Source organism: Callithrix jacchus, chromosome 15, assembly GCF_049354715.1.
Source record: "Callithrix jacchus isolate 240 chromosome 15, calJac240_pri, whole genome shotgun sequence".
Classification (NCBI taxonomy): domain Eukaryota; kingdom Metazoa; phylum Chordata; class Mammalia; order Primates; family Cebidae; genus Callithrix; species Callithrix jacchus.
In genome coordinates this window covers 25,088,233-25,115,636 of record NC_133516.1, presented here as the reverse complement: position 1 = coordinate 25,115,636, position 27,404 = coordinate 25,088,233, and the positions used below count along the sequence as shown (strand labels likewise).

At 39.2% G+C, this 27,404-nt stretch overlaps 1 protein-coding gene across 50 annotated transcripts in view; it reads right to left on the bottom strand.

Annotated features, from left to right (window-relative positions):
- Positions 1–8,746: 8,746 nt before the first annotated feature.
- The window catches only part of DLG1 (discs large MAGUK scaffold protein 1), a 306,584-nt gene continuing 287,926 nt past the window's right edge, over positions 8,747–27,404 (bottom strand). For all 50 annotated transcript variants that reach the window (XM_078350557.1, XM_008981435.5, XM_078350559.1 and 47 more), the window contains 3 exons: positions 22,417–22,526; positions 16,373–16,464; positions 8,747–10,551 (listed from right to left, as the gene is read on the bottom strand). In XM_078350557.1, coding sequence (XP_078206683.1) covers positions 10,445–10,551; positions 16,373–16,464; positions 22,417–22,526 — 309 coding nt within the window. In that variant the 3' untranslated portion in view covers positions 8,747–10,444. The remainder of the gene's footprint in view (positions 10,552–16,372; positions 16,465–22,416; positions 22,527–27,404) is intronic.

Genomic DNA, 27,404 nt, shown 5'->3' with positions numbered 1-27,404 from the left:
AAGGTGAGAAGAGGACCAGAGAGGAATTGGAGGAAGCAGAAAAGGAGAAAGAGGCAGAGACAGGGAGGAAGAGAATGAAGAAGGCGAGGGAGGAAAGGGTGGGTTGACCATATTTCTAGGACAGTGGTTTTCAAAGTGTGGTCCCTAGGCCAGCCACGTTAGCAGCACCCCGGAACTTGTTGAAGTGCTCGGGCCCCGACCCACTGAATCAACAGCTCTGGGGGCGGGGCCCACAATCTGTTTTTATTTTGGGGTACAGCAAATGTTTGAGAACCACGGTTCCACGCAGACAAAAGCTGCACTCTTCGTGTGGCTGAACTGAAGAAATTGTTAGTCATCTGCTTCCATTTAGGTCTCACCTTTTGTCAAAGCCCCTCATGAGTACTCAGAAATGAAGGCGCTTTCTCTGACATGGGTAATTAAAACACAGAGAGAAAGATCCCTCTGAGTTTGTCAGTCCTTGAGCTTGCTCTGTGCCCTGGGGAAGGGAGCCCTCCCTCCTACTGGGCCACGAAGCGACTGCTTATTGCACACTAGATCGGGGAAGGAATATGGGCAAAGATTTACTAATTGTGGGCAAGTTCTTTCCCCTCTCTGGGCTTATTGCCCCATATGTAAAAGGTAGGTCATGAAGGCTCTGACATGCCAGACTTTTTCCTCTCCTGTCTGCTCTGGAGAACTCACGTGCTGTGGAAGCTGTTTCTCCATCCCCAGCTAGGTCCATCCAGAAGAGGGGGTACTTCTTCCTAATTCACACAAAAGTGCCAAAGGGACTAGCAGGCAGCCCTGCCAGAGGGGCTAACGGCTTGTCTATAAGGTAGAATAAAGAGAAGTTTTCTTAACAAGCCTCATCCTCCTGACCACGAGGGTAGACTCATTTGGCGCGCTCCAGGAGCCACCAGGTTACCGGCAGGATCTGTTGGTTGACTAAGTCCTTCCTTGGGCAACACTTCAAGCGGTGCTGATAGGGAGTCAGAACCACCTTACCTAAGAAGTCTGCTGAGCTCTTTCACAATGAGGTTCTTCCCTTATCTCTTGGATGTCATTCAACTGTGACTCATCAGTGAACTTGCTGTTGCTGGGTTCTAGGGGATTCTACATTGGGTCCATTTGCCCAGTGTTAGCATGAACATGTATCACCTTTGTACAATGGGGAACTCTGCCGCAGCTTGAGCCAGGATTCTGCCATTTCTGGAGTCCAGACATCCCTGGGTGTGCCAGAGAAATGGGTGGGATGTAATGAGAAAGTAATAAGCCAGCAATTTAATCCACCAACAGCCTTCTGGAGGAGCAGAAGCTGAGGTTACTCTGGTCCCCATTCTAGACGAATATTGAGGTTAGAGGGAGAGCCTATGAACTAAAGGAACCGGTTTCACTAACACTTTGATAAGATCCTGGGGCCTAAGCAACTCTGCCTGGGACTCCCTGACCCGGACCCTGCCCCATACTACAAAATACAAAGCGCTCTTCTCCACCCTTGCCAAAGACACAGCTCTGGCTCCAAGGATTCAGAATGGTCAGAAGCCTTGAGCCTGTCAGGGAGGTGAGGAACAGTAGATCCCATGGAGGGAATACACTACAGGCAGCCTCAGAAAGAGGGGGCCTTCGACAGGAGGCTGAGGAGGTCCATCAGCAGGTATTGGCTAATGCGCCAGCAAAGGATGAACTCCTCTACCCAAAATCTTAGGAAAAAAATATTTTTTCCAACAAATCATAACCGCTATTTGTCTATTTCTGTGGTCCACAATATCTTTAATTAAGATCAAGCCAAATAATTTTAATTCTGGGGAACCCTTGGAAGGGCTGGTGTGCCCTGAGAAAATTAGGATGTGAACATTTGCAGTAGTGTGGTTTCAAAGGATATTACACTCTTGCTGACTGGTTAATAAATCTGAATTTGTATACTGAGAACAAATTGAGCAAATTTGAGCTAATTTTAGAAATATAAGTTCCCCTCCCCCACCGCCCAATAGGAAAAGTATTTTTCCTATGAAGCTAGACTTAGGGGGAGTCCCGTTCATTTGGGCTACATGATGCTGCGTGCAAAGGCAGAGTCTATGTTTGATCATTTCTGTGCTCGGCACAGGGCTTGAACATAGAGGAAGATTTCTAAGTGTGAATTATTATGTTTTAGGATGTTATTAGCTATCATTGCTGGTGTCTGATGCTGCAGAGGCGAAGAATGAGAAAAACCACAGGATCTGGGGACTATGGTGGCCCCAAAGAGCTGTCTGAGCAAGTTTCAATGGCACGGCCAGGGCTGAGGCTTGGCCAGGAAACTGAACCTCATGAGGGCAGGGATGGTGTCTTGTCTGCCACGGTTCCCAGTGTCTAGCATCAGGTCTGGAATAGAGTAGGCATTCAACACATAATTACGGCATCATTATAAATGAGGGGAAGAGCAAAGAGTATCTCAGGACATCTGGCTAAGAAAGGGAGAGGGGCTGTCTTCAGGCGACTCAACGTCAAGGCTAAGTTTTTACAGAAGATATTTGATCAGGATGTGAAGAATAAGATCAAGACGGAGTGGGCAACCATGAAAGGAAAACAAACCATGCGTCTTCCCGGGGATGGGAGAGGAGGAGGATGGGAAAGTGTTCAACTGAGCTGAGCCTGTAGTCAAGTGTAAGTCTCTCAAAGCTGAGCTCAGTTTATTATCGAACCACAAAAGCTTTCCTTTCCTGAAAAACTTACTTGCAGTTCAGACTTTAATGTGTAGAAGATTCTAAAGACTCCAGGTGAACTTTGAAGATAGTTTTAAAGCCATTAATAAAGCTCCATCAACTTCACTGAATATAAGAGTTAATCTGAGAAGAAACCAGTATAAAAGGAGGTAAAGAGTGAAGAAGTAAAATCAAAAATACTATATTTGTCTTCGTCACTAAAGACTTCCAGAGAAATTATTTATATCGCAGCTACTTCCACGGAGGGCTTCAGCTGACATATAATGAAAACATATATGTGCAAAGAAGATAAAAATCATAAAGCATGTTCGAGAAGGGAGGTTATTATAAGGAAGCAGAAAAGAAAGACTATAATTGAACAAAAAAATTGGCTTAGAGATTTATAGTTAGACCTTTTTTCTTTGAGATGGAGTTTTGCTTTTGTCTTCTTGCCCAGGCTGGAGTGCAATGGAACGATCTCAGCTCACCCCAACCTCCGCCTCCCAGGTTCCTGCCTCAGCCTCTTAAGTAGCTGGGGTTACAGGCGTGCGCCACCACACTCAGCTAATTTTTGTGTTTTTAGTAGAGACAGGGTTTCACCATGTTGGCCAGGCTGCTCTTGAACTCCTGACCTCAGGTTATCCATCTGCCTCGGCCTCCCAAAGTGCTGGGATTACAGGTGTGAGCCACAGCGCCTGGCCTATAGTCAGACCTCTTTATCCCCTTCTCCATCTCCACGTCTACCAACTTGCAAATGAAGTCACTGCCAACACTTAAAAGGCGGCTGTTTCCAGACCCTTAAAAAGTCACAGCAGTGAAGACAACCATGCTACCGAGGCCAGCAGGTTCTAGAGTAGAGAAGCTGTGCACCCTCATCTGCCGTGGGTACTTCACTGGGGAAAAGAAATATAATAAAAAATGCCACCTAATCTTGAGACATCTAAAATGGTAAAAGCGGCACAGAAAGCACATTCTCAGCATTAAGTGGACACCCCAGAAGTACTGGAGGAATTCAGGCATCAAGGGCTGTAACTGGCTAGGTTTCTGCAGGTGAAGGGACTTAGGGTGGCTTTGAAGAAACTAGAGCTTTGATAAGGGGACTTGGGTGGGGAGGACACAACATTTGGGAGGTGGTGTTGGCAAAGGAGGCATTTGCATTGACAAACAGCTAAGACAAGCTCTGCAGAGGGTGTAGGTAAGAGGTATGGCCAGGGAGGTCAGTGTTGGCAGAGGACTTACTGATTACATACTATATTCCAGGAACTATACTTTTACAGGTGAATTAATTCACTTAGATCTATGATACATGAAGATCGCCGAAGAGAGGGAAATACAAGCTGCACTTTAGGAAAATTCATCTGGTGGGTAGCTGGATCAGCAAGGGAGCCAATTAGAGGCTGGGAGATGATTTAAGAGGCCACTACAATAATACAGGTCAGGGCTAAGAACCTGGATTAGTGATGACAATGGAAATGAGAGTGAGAAAAAAATAATAGTGTTTGGTGAAGATGGGATGTTTAAGAAAGGGAGGTGTCAAAAGCAGTAAAGCTAAAGTTTAGGTGACCGAGAGAATATGAAGTATAACCATTACTGGCTACGCGTAGGAAGGTAGTTAAAAGTTTAGTAAAGCTTTTTCCTAGTAAGGGTGTCAGATAAACTAAATCTAAACCAAGCACTGAACTTTCAGAGAAAGGGATCTATCTTCAAAAGATGTCTTTTCTAGTCTTAAATACCACTAGGGAAGTGGATATTTTTGATCAGATGACACGCGATTTAGAAAAGCTTTTTGTAGAGACTCAATAGTGTGGAACATATGGGACTTCCATACACTTCGTCTTGTCTTCAGCTATCCCATCTGTGAGGTAAATGTACCCAATTTTAGACATCCTAAAGAAGATAAGATTACATCACTCTTTCGAATCTTTTCCTCCATCAGAAAATTCATTTTATCAATTCATTAGCAAGTTTCACATGCTAATTGTCTTTTTGCACTGACTTGTACATAAAGAAATTCATTCTACTGTCGTTAAAAATTGTCCAAATGACACTGGTAGTTAACAGCTGACTGGCAGAAACAGGAATATATGCAGAATACAGTAGTTTATTTCTACTTTTGGCAGACACCAGTATTTCCTAAGGATTAATCTGGAGCCAATTTCAGGCAGGGACCTGTAATTTTTTTAATAACACCCAAGTGAGCAGTCATATTGTGGTAAAAATGGGAGACTGTCAAGGCCACGTGTGCTACCTGCATGTAGGAGTGTTGCACCCATTGGTGGAACCAGGGTTCATCAAGGATTCCTTAGGTATGCTGCACTAGAATTAGATTTCTATAAATCGCATCAGTAATATTTAAAATGCATAGAGGTTACCACCTAAAGAAAACAGTAATTTGGAAAAACAACAATCCTTCTTTGTCTGAAATCCAACAAACAAAATTTTCTTGGAAGATCAGGGTTTTGTCTCCATGGACTGTTTTCTAAAGTATAAGGCTAGTAAGACAATCCCATCTTCTGCAAATTGCCTGTCCGCAGTTTTTCTTCTTCTCATTCACTGCTGTCCTGCATAGACTACATGTATTTCACTTAGGACATCAGTAATGAGTCATGCATCAGTCACTGGCACACCTAGCTATTGGATCATTAGTGTTTTTTCCCGAGGGCTTGAAATTCTGAAGTGCTCATTCTTGTAGTCATTTCTGCTTTAGATGAAAATTTCCTCTGTAAACAGGCTCTCTGGATCTATCATTCTGCCTTTACAATTTGTTTCAGGATGACAGGCTCCTATGCAACTGCCTAAGCATGTGGATGCTCACAGTAATGACGAAAGTGGGCGTGGGGTTGGGCCCATCATGACTTTCAGCATCAGAAACCCTTTTCTGCTTGCTGCTGCTTGTTCCTGTAGTCTAGGGTGGCAAAGAAATACACAACTATCATGGGATGGAAATAACCCAAAAGTCCTTCAACCAGTGAACACATAAACTGTGGCACATCCAAAAAATGGAATACTGCTCAGCAATGAAAACCACAGATACAGGCAGCAACATGGATTACTCTCCAGTGCATTTTGCTAAGCCACACCCCAAATGCTCCATTTCATTCCATAATGACATTCTGGGAAAGGCAAAAGTATAGGCACTGCAGACAGATCAGTGGTTGTCACAGATTGGGGCTGAGAGGAGGTATGAACTACATAGGGCAAAGCATCAGAGAATTTCTTTGGGACGGTGGAACTGTTTCATATTCTTGATTGTGGTGGTGGTTACATGACTCTCTGCATGTGACAAATGCTAGAATGATACACCAAAAAAAGTGAATTTTACTACAGACAAATTAAAAAATAAACATATAAGACAGCAGCTTCCCCTGGGGTGGGAGTAGTGACCAGGAAGAAGCTAAGAAGGTCTCCTGGGGTGCCAGTCATGCTCTACTGACTGAGCTTCATGATTAAATATGGCGATGCGTATCTGGAAAGTTATTAAGGGATATGTACACTTATGCATATCTATACCTTTTACACAGATATGATACAGATCAATAAAAAGTCACCTGATCACCATTTCTGTTCATAATGCTGTTTAGTAGACTAGAATTTATTGTTTTGCCAGCTTTTAGGTAACCATATTTGGGATGAAGTGGAGAAAGAGCCAGTGGTGGAAAGTCAGTAAGCAGTGCCTATTTCTAGTTAAATGAACTAAAAGACAAAATATTTTATCTGGGTGATTTAAGTAATATTTTTCACACGATTATTTTAGGCCTGTTTTGAGACTCTCTTAATGTTCTGAAGAACTGCTAGGAACTGCTGGGTCTAGGACTGTGCAGAAAGGAGGATGGCTTATGAAACCTCGATGTTTTCCAGTTCCATGTTTGAGAATGAGTTATGGTGTGCCACAACTCACAGCACCTTTGACAAAAAATAGGGATCCTGTGAAGAGAACAGCAAACACGATTATAGAGACTGAAATGTAAATAATTTAAATTGTCAAAGGAAATTTCCCTATAGATAAGAATGGTTGACAACATTCTGAGTCTTCCATGGTCAATCATAAACACACCCCTTAATAAGGGGAAGAACACACGTTATGTGTCAAGTATCAGATGGTATGACTGTGTTTCGTATATAACTCTTTATTTATCCCTTGTAACACTCCTGCAAGGTAGTCATTCAAATCCCATTTAAAATATGGCGAAATTGAGGGTCAGGTTAATCCTCACAAGAGAAGCTGAAACAATTCTAAGCTTCTGATTCCAAAGGAAAAGGGAATTAGCTTTAGAATGTTCTATGTGCTAGTTCCCTTCATCTGTAATCTTACTGATTCTCAAATTATCCCCATTTTACAGATAAGTAAAATTAAGAGGGATTATGTGACATGCCCAAAGTTAGATAAGTGGCAGAGTGGCATTCAAATCAAGCTGATTCACAGCCCACATTCTTCACATCAGAGTGCACTGCTGCCAGAGTCAGTGAGCAGTATACTGTGCAACTCTGGAGGCAGATAAATGCAATCTTAGACTCAACTACCAGATGCTCTAAACTTGGGTCAGGAAGTGGCACCCATGTTTTCCCCCTGATATCTTTCAAAATGGAACTTCATTGTAATATCATAAATGTACTAGTATTTTGTAACATAAGTAATTCAAACCTTCAGGGACTGAATAACCCACAAACTCCAGCTCTTAGAATGGGAGGAAAAGGAATTTGTATGTTAGGAAAACAATTTTCTAGGAGTCAGGAGTTAAACGTTCTAATCCTGGCTCTGCCCCTGATTTGCACTAAGACACAGGGATCTTTAGGCTTCTATTTTATCACATGTAAATTGAGCATTCAAGGCAGAGAATCTTAGAAGGTAACTGCTCTAGTATCTTAGACAAGAAGTTTTACTCATTGCTAAAGTTCCTGAATTGCCATCTTCGGAGCTTAAATACTATGTAGTGTTTAGCAAGTATTTGCTAACCAGAATGTACGTTTTGCTGGAATGGGCTCCGCAGGCTGGAATGAGCTCCGCAGGCTTGCTTCTATTATTTATTAAGAGCCCTAGGTGGTCACAGAACAGCAAAGCAACCAAATAGGTCCAGCCACATTCAAGAGGCATTTTTCTTTTTGCCAGCTTAAGAATATGAAGAGGTATATTAGAGACTTTGCAAAACATTTGAAACTGTGTATTATTCTCTGGGCATTACAATAATGGACTATTTTCTAACAAATACTGTTTCAATTCTGGTTCTCAAGGGTTCGTTCTTTGCATGACGTTGTGACAGGCCTAGGCTGCCTTGTTTCCCACAGATAGTCTTTTCAGCTGTGACGGGAGTGACTTGTTCTATGGGTCTGTCCTTACTAGTTGTAAGACTCTCCTTATTTATAAAGGATTGCTAAAATGATAATTTAAAAGTTACAGTTGTTTACACAGTAGGGACTGAAGAATGAGGTAGCGAAGTGTATTGAAGAGAATGTAGAGTTGGGGAAGACAGGCTTGGATCCAAATACTAAGCACCACTGCCACTTATTAGCGGAGTGATCTTGGGCAAGAAATTTCCATGTCAACCTTCCAGTGTAGCTGATAACACCACCTTCTCTCTCTCTCTTTTTTAAGTAAGAGGTAGGATACTAAAGTGGCTATTGCATAATACTCAGCAATTGGTAATTTCATTATTGATAGTCCTATACAATCTAGAAACCTGCACAAGCATATATTCTTACAAAAAAATCACCTATCAAGAACATCCAGAAAACAATCTCATAAAGATTTTAATACATAAATGACATCCTTTTATAACCACTTGATATTTTACAACATGTGACTATTTGGCAAATACTTCAAAATAGCTTATGCTGGGGTCTTGTAAGACAATTTCTGAAGCTCTTGAGATTTTACAGATTTCTTCTAGTACGTTTATGTTTGGTTAACAATCTACAATATTTAGTATAACAGCAATTGTGTGTGTGTGTGTATTTCAATGTGTTAACACACTCTGTTGCCTAATTGCTCTGAATTCAGTTATAAATTACATGATGCTTCAAATTGTTTCAAGAATGTTAGCTTGTAAAATATTTTTTCTTTGAAAATTCAAGACACATTTAACATATGGGTTTTACAATATAGTTTATTAGCTGTTCTCCTCTTCTTCATAAATGGAATGGATAACGTTGATAATTCTTTACAAACCAGTACTCATTTAAGAAACTGTAATGAAGAGGTTGTCAAAACACATATTTAATAAACAACTTCAAAGAGCAAGGGGAAGCCAAATATTAATATAAAGGACCAGAGAAATTGATTTCTGAAATCATTTCTACCTTTCACTAAGATTTCCTAAAATTGCTCACCATGAAGATTTGTGCAATTCTACTGCAGAGCAGTGGATGAAAGATGTCCAAGGGGAAAACACACACATAAATGGGGCTTCTGCCTGCCTTCCTATTAATAAAAGGAGAACTAGAAGGAAAGGGCAAGGACCAAAATCAAACCTGATGACAAGGATAACAGTAACAAAAACAGTAACAAAAAACCCCCAGGGACCATTGGAAAACTTCTGTAGGAAAGAGGAGAATATGCCCATACTTTTACTTATAATCTAATTTCCCTAAATGTTTCTCCTCACGACCACCATGCCACCATTTTCAGTTCACATGATTAAGGAAGATAAGTCTATTCAATTAATATTTAATTTAAAAACCAAACAAAAAGTTAGGAGTAGGTGGCAAAAGAAACAAAATATATTTTAAATATATATATATATATGTTTGTGTGTGTGTGTGCAACTATGTAAAGAAAATAATTCCCATAGTTACAGAGTTTAAAGAAAGGTTTATATATATATTTATATATATTTCATTATAACAAAATAGGCAGCTATTGTGGGTAAAATATTCAGTAAAATCTGACTCCTAAGAATACATTTTAAGTTTTAGGCTATGAATTGGACTCCTTTTCCATTGCCATTATGGTTACTACATCACCACTGTAAAGTCTGTTTCGTCTGTATTTATATCTAGGAAATTTTCTCAACCTTCTGTGTAAAAGGTGAACTTCCTTAGCACCTGAACATGGCCTCAATTCAGAAAGTGTGATGATCGTTATGTATGAACAACTTCGGTAAGACGTGAGAGTGTTGCTCAAGTAGATGAAAAACATTTAAACGTTGTTATTCCCAGCAAATGTACTGGGAGAAAAGAACCCTCAAATAATAAAGACTTTAAGAACTCTTAGGAAAAATGAAATCCCTTATGAAAGTTAACTCAGACATTAATTTTGAAATTAAAAAATACGTCTTCCTTATTTGTCTGTAATGAAACAATCGCTTTGATGACAGAAGTTGAGAAAAGGACTTGAGAATATTACATTGGCCAAACCATGCTATTAAAACTTAAGCGTGCATAGTTGCTCAAAGTCTACTAAATCACTGATTAAAACCACTTTTTCATTTGTACTGAAATTTGAAGAGAATGTATATAAAGCTTTTCAGAAAATCTCTTAAAGTTACTTTCCCTTAAACATTAAGGAATTTTACCACAATTTCTGCGTCTCCCCAAATTCTTAATAGCTGATCAGGCCATTCCATCTTCAGTTCTGAAAAATGGCCACTAAGCAATAGTGACATTAAATAATACACGATATAATTTGAAGGAGACACTACATGTAAAAAATGAGCGCAACTGCAGACCGTGATGTGTGGGATATAATTCACCATGAAGTGAGTACTGAAGACGACTCCAGAGGAAGGGGCAAAGAGATGCCACAGAAAATGGAATTGTGGAAAAGAGAAATAGAGAAACGTCAGTTTTCATAACTTTTCCTTTGCTGGAACCCAGATGTAAGAACCAGACTGTTCTTCTATGATCTGTTTCACTTGGTTGTAAATGTCTTCCAGCGTATCTCCCTGTACAATAGCTGTAATGACAGAAACAAAATCAGAAATCTCCATTAATTGTCTATTTTTGTCATTACAATTTTTGGTGAAATAGTAGAAGCTAGTATCTTTGAAAAAGTTACTCATGCAGGAAGAATCACCATTTATGCACTGTTTGCTGAAAAAAAAAATCACAGCTCACTTCATTAACTTTCCTATTTGTATAGTATAAAATGTTTATCTTAATAATGGATCACAAAGTAAGATTTGGTGACCTTTTTTGTTCTTTTACCATCTGAGCATATATTAGTTTTTTTCTTATAAAACAAATTATTTTCTTAAATTTCCTGATTTCTCCATAAATGTAGAAAAAAGGAAACTGGGTACAATCCCACAGGGAGGATGATGTGTGGATACTTTTTTATTTTTTGGGTAGGATCGTGGGGAAAAAGAGCTGATTATAGATTGATACTACTTTCTTCAGTATGTTAGCATGTCAGGTACTGTAGTGTAGGTGAACTGAGATATGTAAGCTGGCTTGTTAGTGGTTAGAGACTTAACAATCAATGTTTATTTGCTGCCTGAAATAATGTATGAACAAATGAGTAACAATTACTAATAACAAAGTCTTTGGAAACAGCTGAAGCCCTTGATGTCTGTGAGAGATGAGGATCAGTTAATAAGAAAAAGAAACGAATGAACAAAAAACACGAAGTATCACTACACAACACTAAGCATGAGTAACTTTTTAAGAAGAAAGAAAGTGTTTATGGTTGGGCATGGGGGCTCAGGCCTGCAATCCCAGCACTTGGGAGGCTGAAGTGGGAGGGTTGCTTTAGGCCAGGAGTTTGACATCAGCCTGGGCAACATAGTAAGACCCTGTGTTTAAAAAAAGAAAAAAAAGTTAGCTGGGCATGGTGGTGTGTGCCTGCCTTTTGGCTACTTGGAAGGCTGAGACAGCAGGACGATGTCTTGAGCCCAGGAGTTCACATTTGCAGTGAGCTATGACTATACCACTGGATTGTCACCATTTGCCTGGGTGATAAAATCAGACCTTGTCTCTCATAAAAAACTTTCTGAATGAAATAATTCAGAATTGCAAGTTAAGTCACTTATTAAACTACAAAAAGATGCCCAGTGATTTGATTTGGAAGCACATCATAGATGTAGATTTCCACAGTCTGAAAAACTGAACATAAAATGTCAAAGGGAGATTTTAAATAATACTGTCTACTTGGTGCCTGAGATTATGTTCATAGAAGAAAGAAGTTGTATGTATGTAGGAAGGGCTTATAACATATGTAGCTAAGAATGCCTGAGTAACCAAAAATTTTAAGTAACATAATATTCGCTAGTATCAGCTTTGCGAGAGTTCTACCTTTTGAACTAAATACCGACATGTCTCAGTGTCCCTGAAGACTCAGTTCATTTGACAAAAACACTTGGTTCATGGGTTTGGCATCTTGATGCACTCTAACAGCACAGGACAGAATCCCAGAGCATTTCATAGTTTAGGCTGACAACAGCATGCAAGGATTTATCTTAGGAGAAAAGAGCTAGTCAGGAACTGACTTGGGAAACACACATTTTGCTTACTTTTTAAATTCATTAATAGAATGGCTAGTAAACGAGGATACTCCTTAGGAAGGAACTGGTAAAGCATAAGGCTGCAGACACCTTAACCACGTGATTAAAACTAGCACCACAAGTAATGGCACGAGTAGACATCCGTAAACCTTCTTATACAGAAAGATACATTTTTTTTTTTTTTTGAGACGGAGTTTCGCTCTTGTTACCCAGGCTGGAGTGCAATGGCACGATCTCGGCTCACCGCAACCTCCGCCTCCTGGGTTCAGGCAATTCTCCTGCCTCAGCCTCCTGAGTAGCTGGGATTACAGGCGCGCACCACCATACCCAGCTAATTTTTTGTATTTTTAGTAGAGACGGGGTTTCACCATGTTGACCAGGATGGTTTCGATCTCTTGACCTCGTGGTCCACCTGCCTTGGCCTCCCAAAGTGCTGGAATTACAGGCTTAAGATACATCTTTACTTCATTGCTATTCCTGCCCCAAATGCATAACCTAAATATAATCATGAGAACACGCCAGATAAATCCGAATTGAGGGAGGGACATTTTTTGAAAGAACTGGTCTTTGGCCAGGTGCAGCGGCTCACACCTGTAATCCCACCACTTTGGGAAGTCAAGGTGAAGGTGGGCAGATTGGGTGAGCCTAGGAGGTTGAGACCAGGCTGGGCAACATGGCAAAATCCCATCTCTGCAAAAAATACAAAAATTAGCTGGGCATGGTGGCTCTAGCCTATAGCCCCAGCTCCTCCGGAGGCTGAGGTGGGAGGATCACTTGAGCCTGGGAGGTGGAGGGTGCAGTGAGCTGAAATTGCACTGCTACACCCTAGCCTGGGCAACAGAGAGAGACCTTGTCTCAAAACAAACAAACAAAGTTTTTACTCTTAAAAAATGTCAGTCAAGGTCATGAATAACAAGACTTGGGAACTATTTCAGATTAAAGTACATTAAAGATGTGATAATTCAATGCAACATGTGACCCTGAAATGGATCCTGTATTGGAACAGAGAATCCATTTTTTCCATTTTGCTCTAAAGGGATTAGAAGAATAGTAAAATAATAAGATCTACAGTTAGATGAGACATTATTAAATTTCCTGATTATGATAATAAAAACTATGATTATATAAGGAAATATCCCTGTTTTTTTTTTTTGGGAAAATATACACTGAAAATTTTTTTTGAAAATACACAGGTAGAAATTAAGGCGCATCTACCTAAAACTTACTCTCAAATGTTTCAGAAAAAAGTTATAAATGTGGTAAAATGTTAACACTTGAGGATTTGGGTGAAGGGTACATGAGACTTCCCTGTACTATTCTTGTAACTTCTATTAAAGTCTGAAATTAGTTTGGAAAAAAATGAGAAAGCAAAAGGCTTACAAAACCATGACCCTTACTGATACTCAGTGTGAATGTCAAATACAGGCTGATTTTATTTCAAACAAACAGCAACAACAAAAATGTTCAAAGACTTGAGGAGCAACTTAAAGGACAAACTAAGATAAGAATATTGGGGAATTGCTACCAACTCTTTTTTTCTTTTAAACAAATAATATTTCAACAGATTAAAGGGCAACTAATCTTTGACAAGGGGCCAAGAATACACAATAGGGAAAGGCTAATGTCTTAAATAAATGGTGTTGGAAAATCTGAATATCCACATGCAAGAGAATGGAATTGGACCCTTATCTTATACAAACTTAACTTGAAATAGATTAAATACTTAAATGTAAAACCAGGAACCATAAAGCTCCTAAAAAAAAGCATAGGGAAAAAAGCTCCTTGACACTGGACTTGGATGACTTTTTTGGAAAGTACAGGCAAAAAAGCACAGGCAGCAAAATAAAAAATAATCAAGTGGGACATCAAATGAAAAAACCTTCTACACAGCAAAGGAACAATCAACAAAATGAAAAGGTAACCTATTGAAGAGGAGAAAATATTTCCAAACCATGTAATTGGTAAGGGGTTAATATCCAAAATATATAGGGAACTCATAGAACTCATTAGCAAAGAAACAAACAATCCATTTAGAAAATGGGCAAAGAACTAGAATAGACATTTTTCCAAAGAAGACATACAGATGGCCAACAGATATCAGTAAAAGGGCTCAACCTCATTTATCATCAGGGAAATAGAAATCAAAACCATAATGAGGCCAAGCATGGTGGCTCACTTGAGGCCAGGAGTTCGAGACCAGCTTGGCCAACATGGCAAAACTCTGTCTCTACTAAAAACACAAAAATTAGCCAGGTGTGAAATCCCAGCTATTTAGTAGGCTGAGGCATGAGAATTGCTTGAACCTGGGAGACAGGGTTGCAGTGAGCTGAGATCATGCCACTGCATTCCACCCTGGGTGACAGAGCAAGACTCTGTCATGAAAAACCAACCAACCAAACCATAATGAAATAATCACCTTAGGCCTGTTTGAATGGCTGTTACCAAAAAGACAAGTGATAACAAATAGGCAATGGTATGAAGAAGAGAGAACCCTGTACACTGATGGTGGGAATACAAATTAGTAAAGCCATCATAGGAAATAGTGCGGACATCCCTCAAAAAATTAAAAATTGAACTAGAATATGATCTAGCAATCCTACTACTGGGTATACATCCAAAGGAAAGGAAATTGGGCTGGGTGCAATGTCTCACACCTGTAATTCCAGCACTTTGGGAGGCTGGGGCAGGTGGATCACTTGATGTCAGGAGTTTGAGACCAGCCTGGCCAACATGGTGAAACTCCGTTTGTACTAAAAATAACAAAAATTAGCTGGGTGTAGTGGCATGTGCCTCTAGTCCCAGCTACTTGGGAGGCTAAGGCAGGAGAGTCAACTGAACCCAGGAGGCAGTGGTTTCAGCAAGCCGAGATCATGCCACTGCATTCCAGCTTGGGCAAAAGAAAGAGACTCTGTCTCCAAACAAACAACAAAAACCCAAAGGAAAAGAAATTGGTATGTTGAAGAGAAATGTGCACTACTATATTCACTGTAACATAATCAATAATAGCCAAGATATGAAAATAACCTAAGTGTCTGTCAAAAGATGAATGAATAAAGAAAATATTACAGGCCAGGTGCAGTGGCTCACACCTGTAATACTAGTACTCCGGGAGGCGGAGGAAGGAGGATTGCTTGAGCCCAGGAGTTTGAGACTAGCCTGGTCAACATAGCGAGACCCTGTGTCTACAAAAATAAAAAATCAGTCAGTGTGTGGTGTTGCACCCCTGTAGTCCCAGCTACTAAGGAAGCTCAAGAGGGAGAATTGCTTGAGCCCAGGAGGTTGAGGCTGTAGTGAGCCATGATCATGCCACTGTATTCCAGCCTGGGCAATGGAACAAGACCCTGCCTTGAAAATGAACAAAAAACCAAAAACAAACAACACCAACAAACAAATACAATATATGTATCAAATACGTGTGTGTGCATGTGTGTGTGTGTGTGTATATGGTATATATACAACAATGGAATATCTATTAGGCCATAAAAATGGAAATCCTATCATCTGCAACAACCAACTTGAGTGAATGTGGAGGACATTACGCTATATGAAATAAGCCACGCAGAAAAGCAAATACTGTATTTCATTTACATGTGGAATCTATAAAAGCAGACCTTATAGAAGCAGAGTAGGATAGTGATGTACCCTTTCACCAACATCTCCCCTACTGCAGACTGCAGAGTAGGGGAGATGTTGGTGAAAGGTTACAGTTACAAACTTTCAGTTGTAAGATGAGTAAGTTCTGGAGATCTAATATACGGCATAGTGACTATAGTTAATAAAGAGTACATTTTAAGCATCTTCCTTATACACACAAATGGTAACTGTGTGAAAGACATGTTAATTTGACTGCATTAATCAAATTACAATGTATGTTTTATCAAATCACATTATACACCTTCAATATGTACAGATTTTGCCTCAACATGGCTAGAGAAAATGGATCAAAATTTATAAAGCATAAGAGAAAAATCAGAGTTTCACAGAATAAATGATATCTAAATCTATTTTTCTTTGGTCAAGTGTGAAAATTCCTTTTTGCTGTTCTAACCAATAACCTAAGACACATTAAATCTGGGTTCCCCAGCACCACTGCCCAGGCTAGATGAATTTCCCACAGGACGAAACCACTGACCTTAAGGGTTTATTATGAAAATGACAGTACTAGCTACTACTGGTAGATGTAGGCATAGTTCAAAATCCACTTGAATGGATCAGTTCACATGGCTTCAAAGCAGAATTCTATAATAAAGAGGACTGTTACAACACTGTTCCAACCTGTGAAATGTTCAGTAAACTCCTGTTCCAGTTTCATGGCTCTCTCAAACGTTTTTCTGGCTTGTTCTTCTGTTAGCCGCTTATTCATTTCCCTATGCAAATACATTTAGAAATTGATAGTTACTACATTATAATACTTTTTTAAAAAAGATGACAAAGGAGACAAGACACATAAAACAGAAAATCATGAAAAGTTGAATTCTGTTGAAAATATATGAACATCATTAAAAACTTGAATCATTTTGGCTGTTTCTGGGATTTTTAAAATTTTAGACAGAGTTTTGCTCTTGTTGCCCGGGCTGGAGTGCAGTGGCACGATCTTGGCTCACTGCAACCTCCGCCTCCTGGGTTCAAGTGATTCTCCTGCCTCCACCTCTTGAGGAGCTGGATTACAGGCGTGTGCCACTATGCCCGGCTAATTTTTGTATTTTTAGTAGAGACCAGGTTTCAACATGTTGGGCAGGGGCTGGTCCCAAACTCCTGACCTCAGGTGATCCCCCCCCGCCTCCGCCTCTCAAAGTGCTGGGGTTACAGGTGTGAGCTACCAAGCCTGGCCTGTTTCTGGGATTTTTGAAAATAAAAATAATAGACTGGGCGTGGTGGCTTATGCCTATAATCCCAGCACTTTGGGAGGCAGAGCAAGCCAAAACCCCATCTCTACTAAAAATAAAAAGATTAGCCAGGCATAGTGGCACATGATTGTAATCCCAGACACCCGGGAGGCTGAGGCAGGAAAATCGCTTAAATCTGGGAGGCAGAAGTTGCAGTGGGCTGAGATCGTGCCACTGCACTCCAGTCTAGGTGACAGAAAGAGACTAAATTGCAAAAACAAAAATAAAAAAAAAATAAAAATAAAAACTAGACTCTGTCACTGAACATGCTGCTGTATACTTCGAATGCCAGAGGGTTTTAACAAGTTCTGCACGGGCTCAATGTAGCCAAAAAGCTATTAATTAATTTATGACAGTTTGATGAAAATTTCATATTAAAATGACTTACAGATCTACCTATCAGTTTATAGAAAATAAGGAGACACACGTCCATGTAAATAACACCATCAGAAGGTAATCAAAAATACAGTCTGGGAAAATCTCTGTAGAGGAAATGACCTGGTTTCTATCACAAATAAATGGGAGGTGGGGTTGGGGGAGGCATAAAAGAGAGAGATGTGGAGAGAGAAGCTATAGGTTAAACAACTTAACCAACTGCCATGAACAGATCTTATTTGAAATTTTATTCCAATAAACAAACTGAAAAAAAATAAACAAAATTTAAGACATAACCAGCAAAATTTGAACTATATCAAAGAATTATTATTTTAAGTATGATAATCAGTGATTTTTAAAAAATTATCTTTCAAATATACAGTAATATACATAGACAAAATGATATAAACATCTGAGACTTGTTTCAAAATAATCTGGAATGAAGATGTAAGGAGATGGGTGGGAGTGGACAGATGAAACAAGATTGGTCATAAGTGGATAATTACTGCTGCAGCTAGTAAGCATATGAGTTTATTCCCAACTTTAAGGAAAGCCTTCCATATTTTGCCATTAATTATGATGTTTGCTTTGATATTTTATAGAGTTACTGTCTAGTTTTCTTTCATCCCACCCTACAAAATTCTCTTCAGCATTTCTTGTAAGGTAGGACTACAGGTAATGAACTCTCTGTTTTTATCTGGGCGTGTGTTAATTTCACCCTCATTTTTGAAGAACAGTTTTGCCAGATATAGGATTCTTTGTTGACAGTTACATTTCTTTTTTTCTTCAATGTTTTGAACCCACTGTTTTCTGGACTCCAAAGCTTCTGATAAAAGATCTGCTGGTGGGGTGCGGTGGCTCACACCTGTAATCCCGGCACTTTGGGAGACTGAGGCAGGTGGATCATCTGAGGTCAGGAGTTTGAGACCAGCCTGGCCAACATGGTGAAAACCCGTCTCTACTAAAAATACAAAAATTAGCCAGGTGCAGTGGTGGGAGCCTGTAATCCCAGCTACTAGGGAGGCTGAGGCAGGAGATTCACTTGAACCTGGGAGGCAGAGGTTGCAGTGAGCCAAGATTGCACCACTACACTCCAGTCTGGGTGACAGAATAAGACCCTGTCTCAAAAACAACAACAAACAAGCAAACAACAACAACAACAAAAAACCTCTGCTGATAGCTGGGCATGGTAGGTACTGTACTCACACCTGTAATCCCAGAACTTTGGAAGACTGAGGTAGGTGGATCACTTGAGCTCAGGAGTTTGAGACTAGCCTGGGAAACATGGCAAAACCCTGTCTCTATAAAAAAATACAAAAATTAGCCAGGTATGGTGGTGCACATCTGTAGCCCCAGCTACTTGGGAGGCTGAGGTGAGAGGCTGCTTGAGCCCAGGAAGTTAAGGCAGCAGTAACCTGTGTAAGCAGTAAGCCACTGCACTCCAGCCTGGGTGACAAAGCGAGACTTTGTCTCAAAAAAAAAAAACAAAACAAATCCACTGATAATCTTATTGGGAAATTCCTTGTATGTGGTCTGCTTTCAAGATTCTCTCTGTATTCTGACAGTTTGATTATAATGTGCCTCAGTGTGGGTATCTAAGTTTATCCTGCTTGGAGTTCATTGAGTTTCTTGAATGTTTACATTTGTGTCTTTCATCAAATTAAGGATGTTTCTGGCCATTATTTCTTCAAATCATCTCTCTGCCTTTCTCTGTCTATTCTCCTTCTAGGACCCCCATAATGTGTATACTGATTACCTGATGGTGTCTCACAGGTCCCTTAGGGTCTGTTCACTTTTCTTCAATCATTTCTCTGTTTCTCAGACTAAATAATTACCATTGTTTTATCTTTAAGTTAAATTTGTTGATTCTTTCTTCTGTCTGCTCAAATCCACCTGAATCCCTCTAGTGAATTTTCTACTTCAATTATTTTCAGCTCCAGAATTTCCTTTTGGTTTCTTTTCAGATTTCTTTGTTGATATTTCCATTCTGTTCATGTATCTTTTTCGTCTTTTTTTCCTTTATCTTTTTGGAGACAAGGTCTCCTTCTGTTGCTCAAGCTGGAGTGCAGTGGTGTGATCTTGGCTCACTGCAGCCTTGACCTCCCAGGCTCAAGAGATCCTCCCACCTCAGTTCTGAATGTAGCTGGGACTATAGGTATTCACCACTATGCCCAGCTAATTTTTGTTTACTTTAGTTTTGCTCGTTACTCAGGCTGGGGTGCAGTGGTGTGATCTCAGCTCACTGTAACCTCTGCCTCCCTGGTTCAAGCAATTCTCATGCCTCAGGCTCCCATGTAGCTGGGATTACAGGTACCCACCACCACACCCGACTAATTTCTGTACTTTTAGTAGATATGGGGTTTCATCATGTTGCCCAGGCTGCCTTGGCCTCCCAAAGTGCTGGGATTACAGGCGTGAGCTACTGTGCCCAGCCAACTTTCGTTTACGTTTTATAAAGACAAGCTCTCACTACGTCGTCCAGGCTAGTCTGGAACCCCTGAGTTGAAGCGATCCTCTCGCCTCTGCCTTCCAAGTGATTATGGAAGCATGATTACAGGCATTAGCCACTGTGTAAGGCCTATCATTTTCTTGAAAGTTTGTCCATGTTTTTCAGCTCATTTAGCATCCTGTTTTACAGTATTTAGTAAGTCTAACTCTTTCTCAGGGATAGTTTGTTTATTTTTCCTTTGAATGGGCTATATTTTCCTGTTTCTTTATATGCCTTGTGATTTTTTTTGTTGGAAACTGCACATTTGAATTTTACAATGTGGTAACTCTGGAGATCAAATTCTCCTTTCCCAGGATTTGCTGTTTTATTTAAAATGTAATTTTATTGTTTATATTTGCAAGGTGTTTCTGTACCAGGGATCAGCCTGAGGTGTAAACTTCCGGTCTTTACAGGTATTTTCTAAGCCTGTAAATTTCATGGATGTGAAAACATCTCCTTGTATATGTGGTTACTTTTGAATGTCCTGACCTGGCTCCCAAAGTGGGGGGTTGGCTGGGTGGGGGAAAGAAGTGTGTTTGTGTGATGGGGGAGAAGGGAGGAGGCACTAGATCTTTGTTTTTATTTTATTTAATATTTTTTTTCTTCTCCTCACTAATCAGCAATGAAGGCAATGGCCCTTTAAATCTTTAAAAGTCACTTCAGCCTCAAGTGGAGGGGCTTGTAACAATGGCAGTGGGGTTTGCAACAATGGCTCACCATAGGCTGTATGGCTGCACTTCTATGATCAGAAGCAGTAATTAGCTACCAGAGCAAAGATCCCTGATATCTGGAGGACAGAATCCTTATTGTCCACTCTGGCTCCCACAAACCCTATGCAAGCTGCTTGAAAAATGTGTGCATGGCTACATGCTATGGGGCTGAGGGTAGAGAAATAGATAGTTGCTAACATATTAAGAGCTGAAATTAACCTTTCAAACCTTCCCCTGGAAGTTATAAGCCTTCAATAGACTTCAGAGTTCCAAAACCGATCAAAATGGTGAATAAATTTCCAAAATAGTAACATCAGATGGTCAGTGCAGTTGTTGTCTGAGTGCACACCACCATGCCCAGCTATTTTTTTTTTGTATTTTTAGTGGAGACAGGGTCTCACCATGTTGCCCAGGCTGGTCTTGAACTCCTGAACTCAAGCAATCCGCCCACCGAGGCCTCCTGAAGTGCTGGGATTATAGTTGCCAGCCACTGTGCCCCACCCTCTATCTTTTTTGAGTTTAACTGACTGATATTTTTCTAATTTGTCAAAATCTTAGAATTTCAACTTTCCTAATACTTGATTTTCTACATTCTTTCCTAACATTTAAAGCTACGTATATTCCTTCAACAAAGCCACAGCAGCGTCCAAACTCATCACTGGGCAATTCATTACTATTTAGATCAAAACATCAATTAATTTATTCTGTGATTTCTTCGACTCACTCTGAAGAATAATGCTTAATTTCCAAATAAATGAGAATTTTCTAGTTATCTTTTAATTACTGGTTTCCATCTAAATTTCATTATGGTCAGAGAATATTTGTTTTCAATCATTTGAAATTTATAATCCAGCATACGATCAGTTTTGGAATTGTTTCATGCGCACTTAAAATTGATATGCATTTTGCAGATGTTGAGTGCAATATTTAACACGTCAAGTAGGTAAAGCAGTATTTAACATACGTCAAATAGGTAAAGTTCTACATTTGCGTTACTCTGTACCTTCACTGATTTTTTGTTTTCTTATTTAATTGTTTCCTGACAGATGTGTTAGGTTCCCCTGGATGATTTTGGAATTACCTTTTTGCCCCTAGGCAGCTGTCAATTTGTACTTTATATATTTTGAGAATGCTATCAAGTACAAACAAATGTATAAACAGATCTTCCTGTTGGAGTGAATTTTTTACTTTACGAAATGTCACTCTTTATCTCCAGTAATACTTCTTGCTTTGAAGAATTCTTTGATGATAATATAAAAATCAGCCTTGTTTTGGTTAATGTTAGCATGGTACATCTTTTTCTATTCTCTTACTTTCGATCTTCCCACAGGAAGGTGTGTCTGATGAAAGCAACATATAATTTACTTTTTTCTTCATCCATTCTGACAATCCTTGTCTTTTAATTGGAACATTTAGTCTAGTAGTCTAATATTTGCCTTAGTTTAAACCATCTCACTATTTATATGGGTTTGCCTCACCTGTTCTATGTTTCTATTTGCTCTTTCTTAATTTTTACTTAGATTCTATTTTTTTGTCCCCCTAAAGTATTAGGTTATGGTTACATATTCTATTATTCTCTTAATGGTTACTTGAGAGTTGTGTTGCATACTTCAGTAGCCATTAGCCACATGGGGCTATTCTAATACATGTTACCTTATACTTTAGTAATATTAATAATGATGATTACAATGACAATTTATAACCTATAGTGCTTATTTAATCCTTAGCACATAATCTGAGGTGAATAAACACATTATTATTTCAATTTTATAGATAAATAAAATGAGATGCAGGGAGAGTAAAAACCCTACAGTGACTGAATTTGTACTCAGAGGGTATGCCTTAGGCATTTACACTTACATGATATTTTCCATGGATTTAGGTTTAATAAAAATGGAGATAGGGTAAAGTTGTGCAATCTGTAATCTCTTTATGGCATTTCCAGACACATCAAGGATACAGTGTTTGCCCTAAAATAACGGGAACAAAGAAAAAAAAAAAGTGAACCAAATATTCTCAATAATATCAAAGGTACATTTCCTACATGTAAAAGTCTAAATTATGATATGTTTGGATCCTTGTTCACTTTCAGCAAACCTGTCATTTCTCTCAGCAAACTTTAGACAGTAAATGAAATGGCTGATTATGCATAATTAATTTGCCATTTTCAAACAAATGTTATATTTAAAAAGGAAAGAAAATATAGTTCCTAGTTTTCATAGATCAGTAATCTCTCAAAATGGTGAACAACAGAGTTCCCCCCTCCCTTTTTTTAAGATTTAAGAGACAGGGTCTTGCTCTGTTGCCTAGGCTGGTCGGTCTTGAACTCCTGGGACTCAAGCAATCCTCCCACCCTAGCCTCCCAAAGTGCTGGGATTTATAGGTATGAGCCACTGTGCCAGGCCCAGGTTCCTATTGTTCATTTTGCCAAGAAAAGGCATTTATAAAGACTCCAAACTATCATCTCCCCATAGCTATCATTTCATAAAAGATAACAATTCCTAGAGTAAGGGCAAATATTTTAAACAAATGCATTTGTGAAACCTCATCACTACTACTCAATTCTTCTATTTCTCATTTTATTAGGGACTGATAAAAATTATCATAAACTAGCATATGGGACCCCAATTCTGGGTTTAAGTGGGAAGGTTAAATTTACTGACAAAGGCTACTTAGGTTTTTAATACAGATGAACATTTCCATGTTAAGCAGAGAAGTACTTATTATTTACGACATTTTTCTTATAATACATTTGTAATCAGGCCCTTGCCCATAATGCCACTTCAGTTTTTTGTTTGTTTTTGAGACAGAGTCTCGCCACGTCACCCAGACTTGAATGCAGTGGCACAATCTTGGCTTACTGAAACCTCCGTCTCTTGGGTTTGAGTGATTCTTTTGCTTTAGCCTTCCTAGTAGCTGAGGTAACAGGTGCGCACCACCACGTGTGGCCAACTTTTGTGTTTTTTGTACAGATGGGGTTTCACCATGTTGGTCAGGCTGGTCTCAAATTCCTGACCTTTGGTGATCCATCCACCTTGCCCTCCCAAAGTGCTGGATTTTTTTGTTTTTTTTAGATGGAGTTTCACTCTTAGTGCCCAGGCTGGAGTGCAATGGCGTGATCTCGGCTCACCACAACCTCTGCCTCCTGGGTTCAAGTGATTCTTCTGCCTCAGCCTGTCAAGTAGCATGCACCACCATACCTGGCTAATTTTGTATTTTTAGTAGACACGGGGTTTCCCCATGTTGGTCAGGCAGGTCTTGAATTCCCAACCTCAGGTGATCTGCCTGCCTTGGCCTCCCAAAGTGCTGGGATTACAGGTGTGAGCCCCTGTGCTGGGCCCCATAATGCAACTTCTAATCCAAGTACTTGAGTCCAAGTCAATACATGATAATGTCAATTTGATGGGCAAATTTACAATAAAAAATTTAATACTGTAAAATACTCCAAACATAAATAATAGACACCATAAACCCATTGTCTACTTTTACCAGATATATTTTACATGACTGCTTAAAAATTTTAGTAAGTTGATACTGAAATATTAATATTCTACCATGTTTGCTTTATCTCTTTACATATATATACATAATAGTTTGAGAATCAATTGCATAATGTTCCTTTACCTCATATTTCTTAAAAACAATGGCATCTCTTACATAATCATGATTTGATTCCAACTGGCCATCTAATATTCCTTATTGGAAAAGAATAAAAAAATTTCCTGGTCCAGGATCCAATTTAGGTTCACAGGATCACACATTATATTTAGTTGTGAAGTCTCCTTAGTCTCTGTCAATCTGGCACAGTTCCTCAGTCTTTGTCTTTCTTGATCTTGTTATTTTTGAAGAGTAGAAAACATTTACGTCATAGGATATGCCTCAACCTGGGTTTGCATGTTTCCTCACTCTTGGATGGTAGGTTACATATTTTTGACAGTAATAATACCACAGACATAATGTTGTGTCCTTCTCAGTCTTATCTGGGAGGCGATATTAGGTCTTGTCCCACTATTAGTGATGCTAATTTTGATCACTTGTTTAAGGTTTTATCTGGTAGGTATCTCCACTGTAAAATTATCAAAATTATTATTTTTGCCTTTGTAACTGGTATTTTGGGGGCAGACACTTTGAGACTATATAAATACCCCATTTTTCATCAAATTTTCACTAATTTTAGAATACATTGATGGTTTTTGCCTGAAACAATCATTACCATGTGGTTTTCAAAAGATTTTCCAATGTAATCATTTCTTCTACCTTGATTAGTAGACAGATAGAAGGATAGTTCCCTGCTATCCACTTATTTACTCACACACAGATGCTCTCTGACTTATGATGGGAGTTTCATCCCAAAATACCCATCACTAGTTTAAAGTACTATAAACTGAAAATGTGTTTAATATACCTAACCTACTGAACAACATAGCTTAGCCTAGATTACCTTAATCATGCTCAGAACACTTATCCTACAGTTGGACAAAATCATCCAACGTAACTGTTTCATAATTAAGTGTTGAATTTTTCATGTAATTCACTGACTACTGTACTACAAGTGAAAAACAGAATGGTTGTATAGTACTTCAAATATGGCTGCTACTGAATATGCATCATTTTTACACCACTGTAAAGTTGAACCATGCTAAGTTGGGGGCCATCTGTGTTTATGTCATTATGGACTCTAAAATTTTTATTTTACTCTATGTATTATAATCTTTATTATCACTTATTCTGATATTCAAATTATCTCAGACTTGGCCAGTGGGGAACTCTACAGCTTGGTTCCTGTGTCTTTTTATATATCCTCATCATTGAGTGCTTCCTTATTTTTCAGGAAGCAAATGTTTTTATAGGATCATCTTGAACTTTTCCAGTCCTGGCCCCAGAATCAGCCATTTATCTAAAGAGTCCTAGATCTTTTAAATAAAGAATTATATTTAGAAGCCAACATCTGGGCAACAGATATTCTCATTGCTTATTGAGTGTTACTTTTAGGTCTTCTCAATGGATAGAGCAAATAAACATATATGTCTATACATATAAATACACATCTATTTCTCTATCTACTCTATTACAATTCATGGGTTCATAGTCATAGCTCTAATCGTCTAGTATTTCCAATCCAATTATCACAGAGTTCATTTTACCTTCTCCCTTTTTCTGACAGGCAAGCCCCACTTTCACTACTGTCACTATATTAGTTTACTTGATCAACCCCAGAATATATATTAGTTTCAGAACTACAAGCCCATACACTGCACACAACAAACCTACTAATTAGAGTTTGATTTTGTTTACAGATCTTTCTGTTTTCAGCTTGTGTTAAAGAATCTCTGGGATTAAGAATTCTCTCCTTCTCAATGTAGTTAAGTTATTCATCTGAAATACAGTCAGGTTTATTTAGTTTCTATTTGTATATCATTTTGCTTTCCCCCATCTTTCTTTGATTTTATTTTTGAGTTTTAAAAATATGTAAAATATTAACATATTTTCTAAAATTAAAATAATACAAATATGTATGCTCAGAGAAATGTCGTACCTAATCCTTTCCAATCCATTCCAAATTCCCCATCCTTTCTACTTCCCTCTGTAGGTAACCAATCTCATCAAGTTCTGATTTACCTTTCCTGTGTTTGTTTTCATACAACTGAGTAGAGATATCTATTTTCCCATTTTCTTTTATCAGTTCAGATACCTTCTTTTTTTTTTTTTTTTTGAGACGAGTTTCGCTCTTATTACCCAGGCTGGAGTGCAATGGCTCAATCTCAGCTCACCACAACCTCTGCCTCCTGGGTTTTGGCAATTCTCCTGCCTCAGCCTCCCGAGTAGCTGGGATTACAGGCGTGCGCCACCATGCCCAGCTAATTTTTTGTATTTTTAGTAGAGACGGGGTTTCACCATGTTGACCAGGATGGTCTCGATCTCTTGACCTCGTGATCCACCCGCCTCGGCCTCCCAAAGTGCTGGGATTACAGGCTTGAGCCACCGCACCCGGCCCCAGATACCTTCTTTATTAACAGTTTTAGAGAACTTCATTTTGTGAATGTAAAATTAATTGTTCAATCACTCTTTTATCTGGGCATTTAGATAGTTTTCAGTATCTCACAATTATAAACAATGCTACAATAAATGCCCCTTTGCCCATGTATTTTCATACTGTTGGGGGTATCTCTGGAATAAATTCCTAGACGTGGAATGCTGGGCTGAAGGATAGCTGCTGGATATTGCCAAATACCCTTCCAAAGGCAGCACCAGTTTGCATCTCCACCAGCAATGCACGACTGTCTGTTTGCTCTCAGCCTCACCAAGAAAATGTCTTCATATTTCTCCCCCAGTAGGATAGGGGAAAAATGGAATTTAGAGTAATTTTAATTTACCTTTCTTTCTTTTTTTTTTTTTTTTTTTTTTGAGATGGAGTCTTTCTCTGTTGCCCAGGCTGGAGTGCAGTGGTGTGGTCTTGGATCACTGCAACCTCTGCCTACTGGGTTCAAGTGATTCTCCTGCCTCAGTCTCCCAAGTAGCTTGAATTACAGGTGTGTACCACCACATCTGGCTGATTTTTGTATTTTTAGTAGAGATGGGGTTTCACCACGTTGGCCAGGCTGTTCTTGAACTACTAATCTCAGGTGATCTACCCGTCCTGGTCTCCCAAAGAGCTGGTATTACCCGTGGGCCACCATGCCCAGCCAATTTACATTTCTTTAATAATGACTATGGCTGGACATCATTTCCTCTGTACAGAGGCCATTTTTATATTGTATTTTTGTGTGAACCATGTATTCTCATCTTTTGTCCATTTTTTTTCTCTTAGGTTTCTGGCCTCTATTCCCTGTTTTTATGAGGTCTTTACA